Source organism: Eptatretus burgeri, chromosome 5 (assembly GCF_056783735.1).
Source record: "Eptatretus burgeri isolate ZD-2024b chromosome 5, Ebu_testis_v1, whole genome shotgun sequence".
Lineage (NCBI taxonomy): Eukaryota > Metazoa > Chordata > Myxini > Myxiniformes > Myxinidae > Eptatretus > Eptatretus burgeri.
The window spans coordinates 100,915,133-100,935,036 of NC_140965.1; the positions used below are offsets into that span (position 1 = coordinate 100,915,133).

General features: G+C 42.8%; 2 protein-coding genes and 1 long non-coding RNA gene across 4 annotated transcripts in view; 1 reads left to right on the forward strand and 2 right to left on the reverse strand.

Moving 5' to 3' along the window:
• The window catches only part of LOC147027062 (uncharacterized), a 514,850-nt gene that overhangs the window by 12,163 nt on the left and 482,783 nt on the right, over positions 1-19,904 (reverse strand). The gene's annotated exons all lie outside the window — the stretch shown is intronic.
• The window catches only part of LOC147027063 (uncharacterized), a 209,948-nt gene continuing 201,176 nt past the window's right edge, over positions 11,133-19,904 (reverse strand). The window contains exons 8-9 of the mRNA XM_085883227.1: positions 12,099-12,238; positions 11,133-11,986 (exon numbers count right to left, since the gene is read on the reverse strand). Coding sequence (XP_085739353.1) covers positions 11,942-11,986; positions 12,099-12,238 — 185 coding nt within the window. The 3' untranslated portion in view covers positions 11,133-11,941. The remainder of the gene's footprint in view (positions 11,987-12,098; positions 12,239-19,904) is intronic.
• LOC147027064 (uncharacterized) lies at positions 15,608-16,999 on the forward strand. The gene is made up of 3 exons (XR_015058664.1): positions 15,608-15,841; positions 16,546-16,603; positions 16,836-16,999. It is a non-coding gene; the product is annotated as an uncharacterized LOC147027064 (long non-coding RNA).

Below are 19,904 nucleotides of genomic sequence, written 5' to 3' on the forward strand. Positions count from 1 at the left end.
TCTCTCAGCGAGGGAGTCTCGTGAGTGGAGGAGGCCAGTGGGCCGACCACGTGCCTCATGGTTGCAGCAGGTTGACCGGCATCTCAAGGAGATGGGGATGGGCCTGGCATCTGCCTAGGGGGATGGCCAGACGGAGGCCCCTGGAGTACTGGTGGAAAGTGGAGGCAGCGACGCGCTGCTCTGTCACATGCTCCCATACCTGATCTGACTCACAAGGAAAGATTGAAATACCAGGAGTGAAGATATGACACGGGATCTTCCAAGGAAACAGCCTTTCCCCCACTCCAGTTTTGCCTGGCACTGAATCCACCAAGTAACCTCATTAATGAGCAAGGACATGGACACACCCTAACAACCAACAAAGGAACATCCAAAGAAACAAGAACGGTGACACATCTACTTTACACAGATGATGTAAAACTCTTTGCACTGAACGATGAAAAACTGGCAAAACAACTGAAATGAGTGAAATGGCTCTCTGATGACATTCAAATGGAATGTGGCCTGGATAAGTGTGTCAAGTATACATTCATGTAAGGCAGACAAACAAAAATAGACAACATAAAAATGACCTAAATACAACAATATAGGAGCTAGACAATGAAGCATCTTACAAATACCTTCGAGTAGAAGAGGGCCACCAAATTTGTCGTGAAAAGGCACAGAACAATTCCCAAAGAACACCTGCGTAGAACGAGGCTGATCTGAAAACATACCTCTCCCCAAGGAACAAAATCAAAGCCATAAACCAACCAGCAATACCAGTGCTCCAATAAAGCTGTGGGATAGTAAACTGGCCAAAGCAGAGATCAAAAAACAAGATATCAGAACAAGGAAACTCTTCATTATCCACAAAATGTTCGATGAAAAACCAAAGCATCCCAAAAAATGTATCTGCCGAGGAAAGAAGGAGTTGGCGGCTTAATTGAACTCAACTAAGTGCATCGAGTGATGATGAAAATTAGCAGAGTTTCTGAAAGTTCAATTGACCATCGAATGAAATTTGTATACAAGCATGAATACAACAAACCAGAAAACAAATCCACTCACCTTGCATAAAATTCCAAAAACAGGTGTGAATAGAAGATGTCACGCACCAAACCAAAACAGCAACAAATACAGCCCCAATGATTGCAAAAAAGACAAAAGAAAAACACAAGACAAAATACCAACAGATACAGTGACTTCAGAAAATATTCACACCCCTTGACTTTTGTGACATTTTGTTGTGTTACAGCCTGAATTTAAAATGGAAAAAAATAATAAAAAGGGGGTTGTTGGTGGACCTATAGCACTCTGCAGAAATATGGTGGGAACATATCACAGACAGAACAGGGGGAGCGAGACCAGAGAAGAGATGGTAGAAGACTGAAAGACCACTGATCTGCCTGCGGTGAGAGAGTGAGAGGCCCAAAGACACAGCCTCATCACAGGAGATACCAATGATCATAAATGCCTTGGTTTGCACGCCGTGAAGCCGAGAAAGGTGAGAGGCAGGAGCACCAGCCCAGGGGGCAGACCAGTACTCCATCAGGCTGCAGACGAAAGCTTTGTAAGTGGTCAGGAGCTCAGGTGTGCCGAGGAAGGACTTTGCACGACAGAGGATTCCCAGTCGGCGACTGGCTTTGGAGGCAAGTTTGGAAATTTGGCTTTCCCAGGAAAGATCATGGCAGATAGTGAGACCCAGAAGCTTGAATTAAAGTAGTCTTCCAGAGGATTGTTGAGAAAGTAGATTGGGGGGGGGGAGGGGGGTTCTAAAGGGTCCTTTTGGAGAGATATAGTGAGAGTGTGGGATTTATCAGGATTGAAAGACATGTTCCACGTGTTGGACCAGTTTGTGATTTTGTCCAGATCTGCAGAGAGTGAAGAAGCTGCTGCTTGCTGGTCTGAGGGATGATGGATGGTACGACAGAAGGTGGAGTCATCTGCAAAGAGATAAAGATGGTTTTTCCAGAGAGTCAGAGAGATCATTGATGAAAACCAGGAAAAGAACAGGGCCCAGAACGCTGCCTTGAGGAACTCCAGCCTGGACAGGAAGAGGGGATGAGAGAACTCCATTTCGGGCCACACATTGGCTGTGACAGAAGAGGAAGTCTGCGAGCCATGAGTGGAGATGGCCTTGGATACCATAGAAGAGAGTTTCGGGAGCAGGGCATGGTGCCAGACCATGGCAAAAGCACGCAATATGTCTCGGGATACGGCTCTGATTTCATGTCTGGCATTGAGTACCTCCATCGATTGTTGGAAGAGCAGAAGCAGCATATCAAGGGTAGAGTGACCTGGTCTGAAACCAAATTGATAAGTGGAGATCAAGCCATTGGAGAAGAGGAAGAATTCAATGTCTGAAGTGGTGACAGATTCCATAACCTTGCTGATTATAGGGAGAAGGCTGATTGGTCTGAAGTTGCAGGGTGCTGTTTTTGCACCTTTTTTATGCAGGGCGGTAATGTTTACTGATTTCCAAGCAGATGGCAGATGACATTGAGCAAATGAGAGGGTGAATATAACAGAGAGAGGGTGAGCAAGATCAGAGGAGCAGGTTTTTAGGGCACGTGGGCTGATGCCGTCTGGAGCAGTTGCAGAATCTGAGTCGAGGTTTCACAGCAAACTCTCCACTTTGTCAGAAGAAAAGGACACAGGGTCCAGGAATAGTTGGGTGCGACTGGGTAAGGTGGGTTTGGAAAGTGATGGGTTTCGGACACAATATTTAGATGCAAACACCAAGTTTAGGCATTCAGCTTTTTCACGTGCGGTGTCAGCAGTGTAGCCATTTGAGGTAAGGGAGGGGATGGAGTGGGAACATACACCAGAAACAGATTTGATTTGATGCCACCGGGATTTGGAGGAGGGAGAGAGGTTTGAAAGTTCAGACTTGAGATTAGAAAGATGTTGTTTTCTGGCTCTTCTGAGGGTAGACATACACTTGTTCTGAGCTTTAAAGAAGGAACTGAGATTACCCTCAGCTGGGTTTGCTTCCCATGAAGCAAATGCAAGTTGTTTCAGGCCAACTGCCTCACCACAAGCTTCAGTGAACCATGGGCAGGAGGAAGGGTAGGACAACCGAAGACAAAAGGGGATAAGTCTGTGCATGAGAGAGAGTAAGTTATATCTTCAAGTCTTTCCACAGATTCTCAAAGGGAATGAAGTTGGGGCTTTGGGTAGTCCACTCAAGGACTCTCACGTTCTTGGTTTGAAGCCATTCCAGTGTTACTTTGGCTGTATGATTGAGGTCATTGTCCTGTAATAACATAAATCTTTGCCAAAGACTAAGTTCTTTTGCACTCTGAAGCAGGTTTTCCTCAAGGATTTGCCAGTTATTGGCTCCATTCATTGTATCCTCTATTCTTACAAGTCTCCCTGTCACTGCCACTGAAAAGCATCCCATGGCATGATGCTGCCACCACCATGCTTCATGGTAGGGGTGGTGTTAAAACAGCTCTCATGGTCTTTCACATGCCTTTTTGCAATCTCCAGACATGCTGTCATGTGCCTTTTTCTCAGAAGTGGCTTCCATCTGGCCACTCTCTCATAAAGACTGTTGTCCTTCTGGCAGGTTCTCCCATTTCAGCCAAGGAACTCTGTAGTTCTGTCAGAGTTGTCATTGGGTTCTTGGTCACCTCCCTGTCCAAGGTCCTTCTTGCCCAGTTGCTTAGCTTGGTAAGACAGCCAGCTCTAGGAAGAGTCTGGGTAGTTCCATATTATTTGCATTTCCCAATGATGGAGCTCACTGTGCTTTTGGGAACTTTCAACACTAGAAATTGTTTTATACCCTTCCCCAGATCTATGCCTCTTCACAATTCTATTTCAGAGTTGTACAGACAGTTCCTTGGATTTCATGGTTGAGTTTCTGCTCTGACATGCACTGTCAACTGTGGGACCTTATATAGAAAGGTGTGCTTCTCTCTAAGTCATGTCCAATCAATTTAATTAGCCACAGGTAGACTCCATTCAAGGTGGAGAGACATCTCAAGGATGATCAAAGTAAATTGGATGCACCTGACCTCAATTTGGAGTGCCATAGCAAAGGGGTTGAATTATTATTGATGCCAGACATTTCAGCTTTTCATTTTTGATTAATTTGTAAAAATTTCTAAAAACGTGTTTTCATTTTTATCCCCCCCCCCCCACATGGCGGAAGGGGGATATTGTTTCATGATGGGGTATTTTGTGTATATCGGTGACAAAAAAGTTTTATTTAATGCATTTTAAATTCATGCTGAAACACAACAAAATGACAAAAGTTGAGGGGTGTGAATACTTTCTGAAGACACTGTATATCATGACAACTGGGAGAAAGACAAAAGTGCTGTCATACATAAAAAAAAATTAATGGATAGATTGGGGATTGACAATGAAGGCTAATTGGAATGGCTAAGATAAGGTCAGCTCAATTGCGACGGAGAACGGATCATTGTAAATGCCCAGGACCAAGGACATGACACCAATGGCTTGAATAAAATGGTGGGACTGAGTCAATTGGACAAGTGTATATTTTGCAAGGTAGAAACAGCACGAGTCACCTCCTATCACGATGTGAAAAACAACTCACGTCAGAACAGCTGTACACACAAAAGGCACAGCAAGGTATGTAGAGTAATCCACTGACACATCTGAAGAAATTTCAATATCCCAATACCACAAAACTCATGGAAACATGAACCAAAAGCAATAATTTAAAACAAGAACGTAATGCACACATACAAAATGATGATCCCATCCAGCATGAACCCAGAAAACACAAGTCTGAAGACGACAATGGTTCCCGAGTGGTATTTGATGATGTAGATTGTTTCAGAAGTCAAGGATGAGACAATGTGATAATTTTTGACCAAGAATCAACATGATGATTAATAAAACATGATTTTTTGATTATGTTTGGATATGGACACCCAGCAGGATTAAAAACAAAACCTGTCAAAGGGCGGAGGAGCTCCTTGTGAGCCAACTGTGTTGGTGCCATATCTAGTGCCCAACTGTGTCTGCGGACGTCCTCCTGCAGTTGGGTCACTTCTTATTGGGAGGTTGGTGGCAGGATTTGCACTCCGGCCACCGTAAAACCCTTCATTCCGCAAAACGCAAAAACGCAAAAAAATCTGAAAACCCACTCCGTGGGAGTACCTCCTGTGCAGCTTCCCTTTGCAGGGCAGCTCACCGGATGACGGGATTGGGACAAAGCCTTCGGGACCCCCAATCTTTGATGATAGGAGGGAAACCACAGGGTAACATCCCTGGGTCAGATTGCGGGAGAGTGTGTCGGAGTGGTGCTGAGGTGTCGTCCACCAGACGGCGGTCTCCTTGGATTAACCTGAGGCGGTCCCTTCGGGTGGGTGCCTGGAATGTCCTATCCCGAAGAGAGGATGATCACCTGTCTCTGTTATCATCCGAGCTCAAGCGTTTGAACATCGGGATTGCAGCTCTCTCTGAGGTTCGGAGACCGGATTGCGGCGAGATAAAGGTGGGTGGTTACACCTACTATTGGTCTGGTCGCTCTGATGGTTACCATACCCAAGGAGTTGCTGTAGCTGTGTCCAATAAGCTGACCCCAATGATAATTGAGGTAACACCGGTCAACGAGCGTATTATGAGATTAAGGATTCGTCAATCCTTAGGTGTCATTTCCCTGGTCTCTGTTTATGCTCCGACTGAGGCGAGTGATCTCACCGTGAAGGATGCATTCTACGCCACACTCGAGTCTGTGGTTGATCAGTGCCTCAGACGAGATACACTTCTAGTCTTGGGGGATTTCAATGCATCGACTGGAACTGATAGGGATGGTTATGAGGTGTGTTTTGGTCCCCATGGGTCAGGAACTATGAACCAGAATAGCACTAAGTTCCTTGACTTTGCAAGAAGTCATGGACTTAGGGTGGCTGGTTCATGGTTTCAGCGCCCACAAGCTCATCGCTGGACTTGGTATTCCAACGTTGGCGGTGTGGCAAAGGAGATTGACCATGTCCTCATTGACGGTCGTTGGAGGATGATCCAGAACTGCAAGGTCCACCAGAGTGCTCAGTTCCTCAATACTGACCACAGGCTTGTTGCAGCAACTCCAAAGCTGCACCTTAAATCCTGGAGAATGGTACCATCCCAGCCTAGGCTGGATGTTGCCAAGCTCAGGGATGAGAGAGTAGCTGAGGAGTTTGCGAACAGGCTGATTGGACACTTGGGGGGTCTGGGTGCTTTGGGGGGGGGGGGGTCCTGAAGAGTTGTGGAGCGCCTTCAAGACCACTGTCCTTGATGTTGCCGGTGGATGCCTTGGAGCTCACTGCAGGGCAAAGAAGAAGTTTGTCTCTCAAGGGACACTGGATACCATTGACCAGAGTCGCAGGGCCGGGCTGAATGGCAGAGCTGAGCTGTTCAGGGTGCTGAGGCGTAAAACTGTACGTGCACTGAGGGTGGACAAGGAGGCCTATGTGCGAGGAATCTGTGAGGGGGTAGAGCATCACCTGTGGACAGGTGATTCTCGTCCCGCTTACAGGGAAATTCGCATATTACGTTCATCCAAGCCCATCCCTCGGAGCACTGCAGTTCGAGCAGAGAGTGGTAGGCTCTTGACAAAGGAGTCTGAAGTGAAGGCTCGCTGGGCCGGTTACTTTGAGCGGTTGTACCGGGCTGATCCCCCAGCTGTAGAGTTGGACGTCAAGGGTGTTACAATGCCTGTTGCTGACCCTCAAATCAACTGTGGTCCACCTTCGCTTGTGGAAACACGGGCTGCGGTGAACCAGTTGAAACGGGGCAAAGCTCCAGGGATCTGTGGCATCCATGCCGAACTTCTCAAGGCTGGTGGAAATGCTGCACTCGTGTCGTTGCATGCAGTTTTGTGCTCTGCCTGGAGCACAGGCATCATCCCAACTGACTGGAAGAGGGGCCTTGTTGTCCCTCTCTGGAAAGGGAAGGCTGATAGCCAAGACTGCAACAACTACCGAGGGGTGACGCTGCTCTCAGTGCCGGGCAAGGTCTTTGCTCGGATAATTCTTGATAGTGTTCGCCACCATCTGCTTGAGCACCAGCGTCCAGAGCAGTCAGGCTTTACACCAAAGAGGTCAACGATTGACCGTATCCTTGCAGTTCATGTCCTCACCGAACGCAGACGAGAGTTTCGGCAGGGGCTGCTTGCAGCCTATGTTGATCTCTGTAAAGCGTTCAATTCAGTGAATCGGGATGTCCTCTGGAGGATTCTTGGTCTTCGTGGGGTGCCACCAAAACTGATCGATCTGATGTCTGAACTCTACTCTGGTACTGAGAGTGCTGTGAAATGTGGTGGTACCATCTCTGACTTATTTCCAGTTGTTACTGGAGTTCGTTAGGGATGTGTACTTGCCCCCACACTTTTCAGCACTTGTATGGACTGGAGTTTAGGGAGGATGTTGGAGAGATCAAGTTGCGGTGCATCGTTTGGGAATGTCAAGATCTCGGACCTTGATTTTGCAGATGATGCAGTCATATTTGTGGAGACTTTAGACATCCTTTTGGGGGCCCTCGAGGTGCTGAATGAGGAGTCGGAGCCGTTGGGATTACGGGTTTCTTGGGTCAAAACTAAGATCCAGGCTTTCGGTGACATCTTGCATGCTGCTGTCCTGTCTCTGTCTGTTTGTGGTGAGGATGTTGAGGTCGTGGAGAGATTCACTTACCTTGGCAGTGATATTCATGTCTCTGCTGGCTGCGAGTCAGAGGTCAATAGACGTCTGGGTCGGGCCTGGGGAGTCATGGATTCAATGGATCATGGGGTGTGGCGCTGCCGGTACCTGTGCGGGAGGATGAAAGTCCGAGTGTTCAGGTCCTTGTTACTTCCAGTCTTGCTCTATTGGTGCGAGACTTGGACTCTGACCAAGGATCTGAGACGGAGACTTTATTCCTTTGGTACCAGGTCTCTTCGGAGAATCCTTGGCTATCGCTGGTCGGATTTTGTGTCCAACGAGCGGTTGCTGAGAGAGACTCGGATGAGATTTGTTACCTGCATAGTCCGTGAGCATCAGTTGCGGCTGTATGGACATGTGGCTCCTTTTCCTGACGCTGATCCTGCTCACCAGATTCTCTCAGCGAGGGAGTCTCATGAGTGGAGGAGGCCAGTGGGCCGACCACGTGCCTCATGGTTGCAACAGGTTGACCATCATCTCGAGGAGATGGGGATGGGCCTGGCATCTGCCTGGGGGATGGCCAGACGGAGGCCCCTGGAGTACCGGCGGAAAGTGGACGCAGCGACGCGCTGTTCTGGCACATGCTCCCATACCTGACCTGACCTTTTGATTAATAAAAAGGATCAAGATGATGTGGTACAGGTGACAGGTTATTAGCTGCAAAATGTTGAAAACCTGGTTTCGTTCAACAACTTTCAAAATTTGACCTTTGCATAACCTTTAAAGGTCACAAAACAATGTGGAAACAATAAAAACAAACTTGAAGGGGGCGCCACGGGCAAGGTGTTTGAGATAGAGAAAATGGTTTGAAGACTTTAGGTGGGGAATGACGTCAAGATTATGCATAAAAAATATTGTCATCCGAGCTCTCAAAGTTTGGGCGGTTGTATGATTTTTATGTCAAAATTCGCAATTTTCTAAGTTTTTGACCTTGTAACGTTGACCTTGGGACTAAAATGAAAAATCGGAGAATGACAAGTTTTAGATAATTCATTTTGCGATTCAAATACCGAAGAACCCATTCCATTCAGTCAATTCCCGGGGAGAAGATAGATTTTTAATCCGACTACCCCCTAAAAATGGCTATTTTTTGGGCGTGGCTCCGCCCACAATGGGCGTAGCACGCTCTTATCCAGAAATACACAACTAGACATTGATATTGAACACATGACCAAGTTTCATCAAGATCGGATCAAAGTCCACGGAGTTATCCTCCTAACAGTAAAGAAATATAACCAGACACACAGACAAGCCGGTAGGCAGACATGGTAGTCGATCAAGTCGAATTCAGTCGTTTTTCAGCCGTTACTAGCTAACAAAAGCGTCCATAGCAACAGTTCTTTCTCATACATAACTAGGACATACCATGACCCTACCATACCAGTTTCACGTATATCTGACACATAGCCTCTGAGATATAACGAACTTCGTTTTTTTAGTTTTCGACCAGGGTTCATTCAAAGTCTATCTTCTCCGACAGTTTTCATAGGATCCGGCTGGAAATTTTTGACAATATGGCTGAATGTACTGCCCACAGTCGCTCGTGGCCATATTTTTGATTTTCTGAAAAATAAATTTTTGAGATTTTTTTTGAAAATTTCAAAGGTCCGTTGCTAGGCAATGGATGGGTCCATAGCAACGGTTCTCATTTGCACACAACTAGGTCATGGTATGAACCTACCAACCAAGTTTCATCGAGATCGCCATTGTATTAACGGAGCACTGGACAGAACAGACATACAGACAGACAGACAGACAGACAAACTTATCGACGGAAATACTGATAATAAGCGTAGACTAGATCGACTACCCAACAGACAGACAGACAGACACACAGACATAATGAATATAGTGGTCACTGGCTGGTGCTCGTGAACCAAAAATTATGTGGCTTGACATCGTACTCAGATAGAAAAAAAAAACAGGAAAAGAAGAGATTGCTAATTGAGGTTTCAGTACTCAGTGATTTTGGTCTAAATAAAGCAAAGATCAAGAAAATGACCAAATATCAAGACCTCAACAATGAAATGAAAGATCCTGGAAGTTGAAGAGTGCCAAAATTGTACCAGTGATAACTGGAGCAATGGGAATGAGAAAGGAGAACTTTATAAATATCCTACAAACCATTCCTGGGAACATTACCACAAATGAAGTGCAGTTGGAGGCTGTCTGGTGCTCGGTGTTGATCATGAAAAAAGCCCTCAGAACAAAACTCTGAGAACAACAAAACTTCACAACTTAGCCCAGGAATCACAATCCCTCACCAAAATGAAGGTGGATACTTTGAGTTCTGGGAGGACTCTGTTCCACGTTCTGAAACCCGAATTATGGAAATAGGAAACCACACACACACACACACACACACACACACACACACACACACACACACACACACACACACACACACACACACACACACACACACACACACACACACACACACACACACACACACACACACACACACACACACACACACACACACATACACACACACACACACACACACACACACACTCACACACACACCACAAAAAAAATCAATTTGTATAATTGACCACATAATGGTGGTATCATGGCTCATTGAAAATGTTTTCTTTTTAAATATAATTTTACAACTCATCATGGGTTCATTTGTAAGTCATTTCACTTTCTCATCAAGTCTTGCTCTTTCAGCCATTTCTCCACTCAAGCTCCAACAAGCTGTACATCTTCATCCCATGTCTTTGTTTCCTCCACATAGTTTTGTCTTCCTTACATGCAGTCCATCTGTTTACACTGACTCCACTACTAGTGATTTTGTAAATAATCCAACGTGTGTTGTTTGTATTTCCTTCATGAACCTCAACATTTTCAATAAAATGCTTCATGTGGGACAACTCTCAGAGATTTAACACAAACAGACGAAATATATCTTTCCAAGGGATTGCTGCCAAAAAGAGTACTTTCATATTTAAAGTCAGAGAGTGAGTGTTTAAAGAATGAGTTTGGTAGACCACTATTTCCTCTATCTATTGGGATGCTGATAGTTTGGTTCGCTCAATCACAGAATGACTCGGAAGCAGTTAACTGTGGTGTGACAATGATCTCAAATTTATTTTACAGAAACTGGTCAACAAAATGTTTATTCTCATATTCACTCAAACTTGGAAGTTCGAACTTGGAAGTTGCAATGTGGAAATTTATCATCTTAGTTTGCTTCCAACTACCTCAATCATACCAACAAATATAATTTCTCATGGCATCGGACATTTAAAGTCGAAGTGCTGGGTTTCAATGTCGTTAAAATGATGGTATGCCATTGGCTGTACTGGATGTGAAGATTTGAACAAAGGAACGATAAAAGTGAGAAATGACTGAGTACTCAGAGAGAAAAACCCAACAATGGGCCCAAACGATCTTCAATATTATACACCTGTTTCTCTTTTACCTTTTGTTTCCAAGATTATAGAACATGTGATTGATAATGGAATACTTGCACAAGCATTCTCTTTTATAACGTATCCCATCTGTATCTCCGCACCTGATCTTTAAATTATTGCTTTGACTTGAATGGTTGGAATCTTAATTATATCTTTTCCAGACATTGCCGTTTATTCATCAGACACAATTCATCGATCTGTTGGTGTTCTCTCGGAACTGGTTCTTGATCTACTCAACTTCTCTTATCTGCATCCACTTGGTATTGTTTTGCAAAATTAAAATGCAAACCATCATTTTTATGTTGTTGACACCCAGATCATGTTTCACTATCTATTTCTGTTTAGTATCTACCGAGTAGCAAAAGCAATACCAATATTTAAAAAGGATCCAAAGAGGAAAAAGACAACTCAGACATGTCAGTTGCTCTTCATTTGTTGGGAAGATCCGAGATATATCAATTAGGAATGAGCTGGGAGCCATTGAGATTAAGTAAACGAGTTAAAGGCAGTCAGGATGGATTTACTAAAGTGAAGTTTGTGTTTCACAAATATATTGGAGTTCTATTAAGCAGTTTCTGATGGAATGGATATCGACACTTTCAGAAGACATTTGATAACGTTCGATCTGGAAATATGTCAGTGAGGGTGAGTGCCCGTGCAATGACTGATAAAGTAACAAACTGGATTGAAAACTGACAGTGATAGGAAGCAAAGAGTGTAAATAACAGGATGCTTGGTTGGGAGGTTGGCCTCATAAGTAATCAGGTGTACCTCAAGAATCAGTGCAAGGATCATTATTATGAAAGAACTGTCGGCCTACTTGGCTTTCAAAGCTTTTTATTAGCAAATTGCCACCTCCTCTCCATGAGCTGAGGAAAGGAATCAGCCCACAGATGGACTGCTCCTGGAGTTGAGTTGGCCAACCATCTATGAGAAAGGTTATATATTGAAAATATTAAACAATGTGTAGATCTCTTCAGGATGGAAAATTAAAATACTTAGCATATAAAGGTGATGCAAAAAACCCAAAAAGGACCACCTTTTCACGAGAAGTGCAGCCAGAGGACAAGATTGCGAAAGTTTGAATGAAATAGGACACTGGGAACGTAAAGCCCTCAAAGTAGACCATGCCATTGTGAGCTTTATTGTTCAGAATTCTGATCAAAATCTTCAGGCTTTCTGCAGAACAGGTGAACACAGAGGTGTATTGAAGTTATTTGTGAAATATAACATCAAAGATGTTAAAATTCACAGGAGACTGTGGACAATTTAGTCATATATGCATCTCATTTTGTTGTGTTTTAACTGGTGCAGTGGGTTCAAAAAGGGCCATGAAGTCATGTTATCTCCAGCATTCTCACATACAACCAAATTATATCAATGGAGCAAACAGTAATCGTGTTGAACGCAAATAATTTTGAAGAATCACTGAGCAATACATGAAATTGTCGATGATTTGAATATCAGTGTTGGAAGTGTGGAAACAATAATTAATTCACCCTTGAAATACAGTCAGGTTAGTGCAAGATGAAGACCAACTTCACTCTTGGTCAAAAGGCAAATTGTGTGGTTATTGTATCATTGTTTTTGGAATATGATCAGTTGGAAGGAAATTATATATTTTTCAGAGAAGACTGACATGTTATGAGATTAAGGTCCATCATTTCACTCCTGATTGAAAGAGAACGAATATGTGGTGAATCCCCAATAATGATGTAGATATAGAGATGTACAGATGTTGAGAGATCGATCATGAATACAGAACATTACTATCAATCATGTTTCCAGGAAACTTTGGAAAACTCATAACCTTGTTGGAATTCAATGCAAGTTTTACGAACAGAACAGAAACACCTTTATTACCATTTCAAACAAACTTCAATGGAAAAATGATTTGCAATATGATTTTAGTCAACACTCAAAATGAGCTATTTTATGACAAATGACCTTAAATATGGTGAATTCCACTTTCTTTTTTAATCACGTGGTCAGAATTTCGATAATCACGTGTTCAGAATTCACCTGTTTGTACGATGTGCACAAAAAATGGAATTCATACTGTGGAAGAAAAATCATTAAATTTATAACGTACCAGCAACAAGTGAATTTAATTGACAATACATGAATATAATTTTTGTACTAAAGTTGATTTGGCTGTCAGTAATGTTTCTCTTTTCCCGACAGTCTTTTGACCTTCATATTGTTGTGGCCCAGGGGTCAGTGGCAAGAACGACCGCTAGGTGGGGAAGTTTACACCGTCTCCCACCGTCTCCCTGGAATTATAGGCCGTCGCTCCGGATAACTCTGAAGCCGGCGGGTCGATTAATCGACCGTGAAACGCCAATATCTTAACCGCGTGGCATAGGGTTAATTGTCTAGATCCCAATACACCTAAATAACCACGCAGTCTTGGCTACCGGGGATTCACGCCCTCGGAATGTCTTTCTCGAACCGGGTCACTCTACCAACTGTGGTAGAGTTCCAACTAGTGACTACCAACTCCAGCTCGGTTGCAGCCGAGCGAAAACTGCCAAAGCCCTGCCGGCTAGGATTAACGGATTATCGGGGATGAAACCCCATCTGAACTCAGACCCAGACCATGCTGGACCAAATAAAGAAAGGACAGAAATGAGCTGGGAACATTTCTAATATTTTATTTACAATAAAATCAAAATACAGCAGAGGCGAGACTTATCGCGAATATGCAATGCAGTATTTACAATGATGAAATAAACACTTAAACAATTCTACAAATAGATGGCCCACACACAATCACATCACATCAATCACAAAAAGAAAAGAAACCCTAGAGTTTTTATTGGACCCTCAAGCCGATGAGAGAGACGAGCTGGGGGTCAGAGTTTGGATGGGCACCTGTGGGTCGTCGAAGGTCCCAGCGGCACGTGTGGGACTCGTGGCTCGTGGCGGCAGCCGCGTGTAACAATTGGAGCTCCGGGGCGGAGATCAGGGTCACGGAGGGGACCCACCAAGGCTCCATGAACAGGCTGGTTCACTCACTCTCCAGCCCAACCACCATCAACCAACTTGTCTCAAGTACTCAAGATCTCCCAGCACCAACGCCAACGACAAACGACAAACGAGTTTGCTCGGGGATATACATCTCCTCCCACACGTGGAGGGGCCTTAGCGAGATTCATCTTGCTGTCCATCCCTCATTGGCCTATGGCCGCACCCTACCAGGGCGGAGCTGTGGCCCCTGTTCGGAGACCCCATATTCTCCACGTGGCTTTGCTCGCGAAGAGTAACAGGGTCAATGCTGAAAAAGCCATACAAGAACTACGAGCCGAGGACTGGAACCGTGAGCCCCCTCCCCCTCTCGGCAAGTCAAGGTACGAGCAGCCAACGGGTGGTTATGGCACGTGATGGGCAGGTTGGGTCATGCAGATAGGATGGTTGTTGGTTGTTAGATGAGTAGGGTAAGAATACTGGTTCTAGCTCACTTTTCCCCATGTAAATGAATGGGGGATTTTCAGCGATTCCCTTTTTTTTTTCCTAAAAATAAACCCCCTTTTTATCCGTTTTTCCCTGCTGTGCAGGGGTTTGGCTTTTTGTGAGGCAATGTTTTATGGCCGGATGCCCTTCCTGACACCAACCCTGGTCGCCTCTTATGACACACAGGGATATGGTACACCTATTTTAACCAGGGTATACACCAGCCCAGTACAGTGGTACTCATTTCGCCGACCTCAGAAGGATGACAGGCTGAGACAACCCCCTGGTATTAATTCAGCAGCTGAGCGGGACACTGGGATCCCAAGCCGCCACTCTAACCACTAAGCCAACACCAGGCTTAGTCAACACCAGGCTTTGTATATATATATATAACCAGGCTATCCCAAGGTATATTTATTTGTCTCCCCTTTTAACCTGGAGGTTGAACAGCTCACTCATTGAACCTATAAAGATTTGTTCATTCTCAAATTCCTTCAATAGTTTAATTTTCTTTGCACAATAATCCCCATCTAAAATATTGAAAAACAAAACATTTGAATCTTTATATTTTTTAAGATACCCCTTTTGTGCCATTACGAAATGATAAACTTCTCTTAATGCTCTTGTTTGACCACCTCCTGAGCCACATATCATTTTGAGATTATAGTAAATTGTTTCAAATGTTTTCAGTTCATGCCGTGAAAATGAGGAAGTGTTTTTGTTGACACGTCGTGCTGTGTGAATGAGGAAGTGGTTTTAGACAGTCATGCTGTGAAAAAACAGGAACTATTCTGTGAGACAAGGTCTCGTGTTTATATTTTATCTCAGAACACGAACTGAAAACATTTGAATCAAAACCATTTTCAGTATGTTTTGTAAATGATTCATACAATCGCCCAGTTATTTTCCAAGCTGTCATTTCCTGTGGCCGCACCCAATGCTTAGGTAATTTCCTCGTCGTTGCCTTATAAGTGATTCACCAGACAAAGTTTCTGCCAGACGGGATTTTCATTTTTACAACTGAGACATGAGCGATCTTTCTTCCGATGAACAAAACAGCTCAACACAAAGTTGGTAAGTTTGTGTATGGTTTTCTCTTTGAACGATGAAGCAAATGATTATTAATTAAATCATGATAATTCTGATATATACATATTTTTTTCCTGACAGGCCGTTGGAAGAAATTGAGTTTATATATCACGATGAGGTGCATCAAATGAATACTCTTACTGAAGAGATCAATGATTTTAGAAGAGAATTGAAAGACATTTATAATGAGTGGTACGAAGTCTTATCACGACCTCTGATCTCGAATGAATTAAACCAATGGTGAGACACGTGTGTGTGTGTATCTTTTTCTTTCGGCTGCTCCCTTTAGGGGTCGCCACAGCGGATCATCCGTATGATCCGCATTGTGATTTGGCACATGTTTTACGCCGGATGCCCTTCCTGACGCAACCCTGGTCGCTTCTTACGACACAGGGAAATGGTACACCTATTTTAACCGGGGTATACACCGGCCCAGTACACTGGCACTCATTTTGCCGACCTCGGAAGGATGACAGGCTGAGTCAACCCCCTGGTGTATTAATTCAGTGGCCCAACGGGGCTTGAACTCATGACCTTTCGGATCCCAAGCCGCTGCCCTTACCACTGCGCCAACACCAGGCTTTCACGTGTGTGTGTGTGTGTGTGTGTATATATATATATATATATATATATATATATATATATATATATATATATATATATATATATATATGTGTCTGTGTGTGTGTGTATGTATATATATATATATATATATATATATATATATATATATATATATATATATATATATATGTGTCTGTGTGTGTGTGTATATATATATATATATATATATATATATATATATATATATATATATATATATATATATATATATATATATATATATATGCGTGTGTGTGTGTGTCGCTTTCCCTGTCTGTTTGTATCTCTCTCTGTCTGTCTCTTCATCTATACCCTTGACTTTTTTTTATTTTTTTTTTCAGCACTATCACACAACATCAGCTGTTGAAGCAATCTTGTACAACACATGATTTTCTGGAGGTAAATGTTTCTGAATTATTATTAATATCACTCTCTCTTTAGAATGTCATCTTATGTTGGTTGCATCATTAGTTTGGACGCGGTTTTGTCAGTACACTGGAATTCATTTTATTGACCTTGAAAGGATGACAGGCTCCTGGTGTGTTAATTCAGTGGTCAACGAGGTTTACTCATATCACCATGTAATTATCTTTATAAAACCTAATTATTATCCACTTTTGTTTCAAAACAGAATATGGTGTCTGAGTTTCGAAATCACAAGACATCTGAAGAAGATTGCTGGGAAAGATTATACATTCTCACAAATGAATATTTAATATTTTCAATATTAATAAATTATATTTGTTTTGTTTACAATTACTTGATTCTGAATTTCAAGAAGAGGATCAAAACATGAAGGGGGATAGGTGCGCTCCCCCAATGACCCATCACCCCCTCATCCCATCCCTCCCCTCCCCATGTGTGTGGGTGGGGAAGGGTGGGGGGTGGGATGAGGGAGGTGGTGGGTCAAAGGTGGGGAGGGGCACAGGGGGGATGAGGGGGGTGGGGCTTGTGTGGGCGGGGCTTGTGTGGGCGGGGCTTGTGTGTGTGGGAGGGGCTTGTGTGGGTGGGGTGTGTGTGGGTGGGGCTTGTGTGGGTCGGGCTTGTGTGGGCGCCGTTTTTGTGGGTGCAGCTTGTGTGCGAGCGGCTTCTGTGGACAGGGTTTATGTGTGTGGAGTTTTTGTGTGGAGCTTGTGTAGGCAGGGCTTGTGTGGGGGGGGTTTATGTGGGCAGGGGTTTATGTGGGTGGGGCTTGTGTGGGAGGGGTGAATGTGGATGAGGCTTATGTGGATGAGGTTTGTGTGGATTAATGGATGGGTGGAGAGATTGGGGGGATGGGTGGATGAGTGGAGCTTGTGTGGATGGGTGGATATTTTTTAATTAAATAAACTTGTGTGTGGGGAACTAATTAACTAATCACTAACTATGTGAATATGATGAATATCGGTGGAGCTTGTGTGTGTGTGGAGCTTGTGTGGGGTGGAGCTTGTGTGGGGTGGAGTTTGTGTGGAGCTTGTGTGGGGTGGGGTTTGTGTGGGGTTTGTGTGGGCGGGGCTTCGGTGGGAGGGGCGTGTGTGGGTGGAGTCAAAAAGGGGCGGAGTCAAAAAATTTCAATTTATTGGAGCTTGTGAGGGGTTTGTGTGTGGTGGGGTTTGTGTGGGGTTTGTGTGGGTGGGGCGTGTGTGGGTGGAGTCAAAAAGGGGCGGAGTCAAAAAATTTCAATTTATCTTTGTCTTTTGTAATTCCTGTGAATAAAATGAACCTAAAATCTCTTCCCCTTCCAAATCATATATCTTATAAGTCCAAGGAACCGTGTCTATTACATCAACAATTTTAAAAAGTTCTTTCGTCCATCGTTCAGTAAAACCCTTTGCAAAATGAGATTTCCACCTATATATTCTTACGATATCACCAACTTTGAACTTAGGTTTTCTGACATTAATCTCTTTTTCATATTTTAATTTTGTAAATGTTTCTGATGGTTTCATATTTGTTGACGTGTGAATCGTGTCATTATACTTATCCACAATATCCTGAATAAAAGATGACCATTGTTGTGAACCGAGTTGTGTGAATTTTTTATATAGTCTCTCTTTTAAGGTACGATTAAAACGTTCAACAACAACTGCCTTCCCTTCATTAAAGGTACTGTATAATGTAATACTGTTATTTTTTAGAAAATTCATAAATGTCTTGTTATAAAACTCTCTACCCTCATCAGTCCACAATTTTTTAGGTTTTCTCTTACTTTTATTAAATATCTGTTGAAAGGCTAACATAAGAGTATTACCTGGTTTGTTTTTTAATGGTACACCCCACGCATATCTGCTCCTCAAATCAATAACGGTTAAAGCATACTTGTACCCCTTATGATTATTGAGTTCAATCAAATCAGCAGACCAGATATAATCTACTTCCTTGGAATAAACTTTCCTTCTCTGAAACTTTGTGAATATTGGTTTATGTAATTCATCAGCTAATTGCTCTTCAATCTTAATGACATCATTAGAGCTTACAAGTTTTTTGAATTTCCAAGTCCAAGTTTCAATTTAGCACTGATCATCTTCTTCACGATGAACCTATCAACTTTTTCTCTCAAGGTTGGATTTTGTATCAGAGACAAATTATACAACATTTCGCTATCGGCTTCATGCTTTTCTTCCAACGTTGTGGTATTCCCATAATCAATATCGTGTCTCATGCACACTTCATCAACTCTATTGATAGGCTTACTCCAGAATTTAGGATTGTCTGCCTAATCTAATCTTTTATCCAAGTTTGTGCCTGGACCACAGAAAGAATACCCTGGAAGATGTAATTCCTCTGGTATTCCAGTAGTTGTAAATTTACTTCCTGATAAAAACTTTTGTATATCTCCTCCTCGTTTGTGTTTGGAGATAAATTGATTTTTTTTTTGAACCACACACCGAACATATACCTTTTTGTATAACCCTGTTATTTTTACTTTTAATATATGAAATATTTTTAGTATTAGTTTTCTTTTTACATTTGAGACAATAACTCATTTATTTATGTGAAAAATTCCTGCAGAGTGCAAAAACCTTTTTAGTTTCCAACATGCACATTTGAATCTTAATTTTTAAAACATAAAGAATCCTTAGAAATGCCTTCACTCTCTCCTCCATTTATTTAAGAAAAAAAATAAAAATGAAAAACTTGAATTAAAATGAATAGCTTGGCGATGTCAATAGTCTTGAAGAAAATATTGCAAATAGACTTGTCAATTCTTTGTTTTCCTCCTCGGTGGGTTGAGTTATTTTCTGTAATACCCCTAATCTTTTTTTAATCTCACTGGTTTCCATATTTTGAGATTTATTCATTCTCTCTCTTTCCTCCCTCTCCTCCCTCTCCTCCTTCTCTCTCTTCTCCCTTTCATCCCTCTCTCTCTTCTCTCTTTCCTCCTTCTCTCTCTTCTCCTTTTCCTCCTTCTCTTTCTTCTCCCTCTCCTCCTTCTCCTTTTCCTCCTCTTCCCTCTCTTCTTCAACTCCTTCCTCATCCCTTACTATCCCTGAATCGCTTACACCCCATAGAATATTATACATATATTCATCAGGATTTCTTGTTATTCCTGTATCCAAAATAATTTTTTTTACACCAGGAAAACAATAAAATTTCTTTTGAATTTCTAAAAGAGCCTTACCTTTTCTTAACTTTATAATTTTTTCATTATTTAACATTCTAATTAAATCTAAAGTTGTCGGTTTATCAACATCAGCATAATGCCAATCTTTTATTGAAA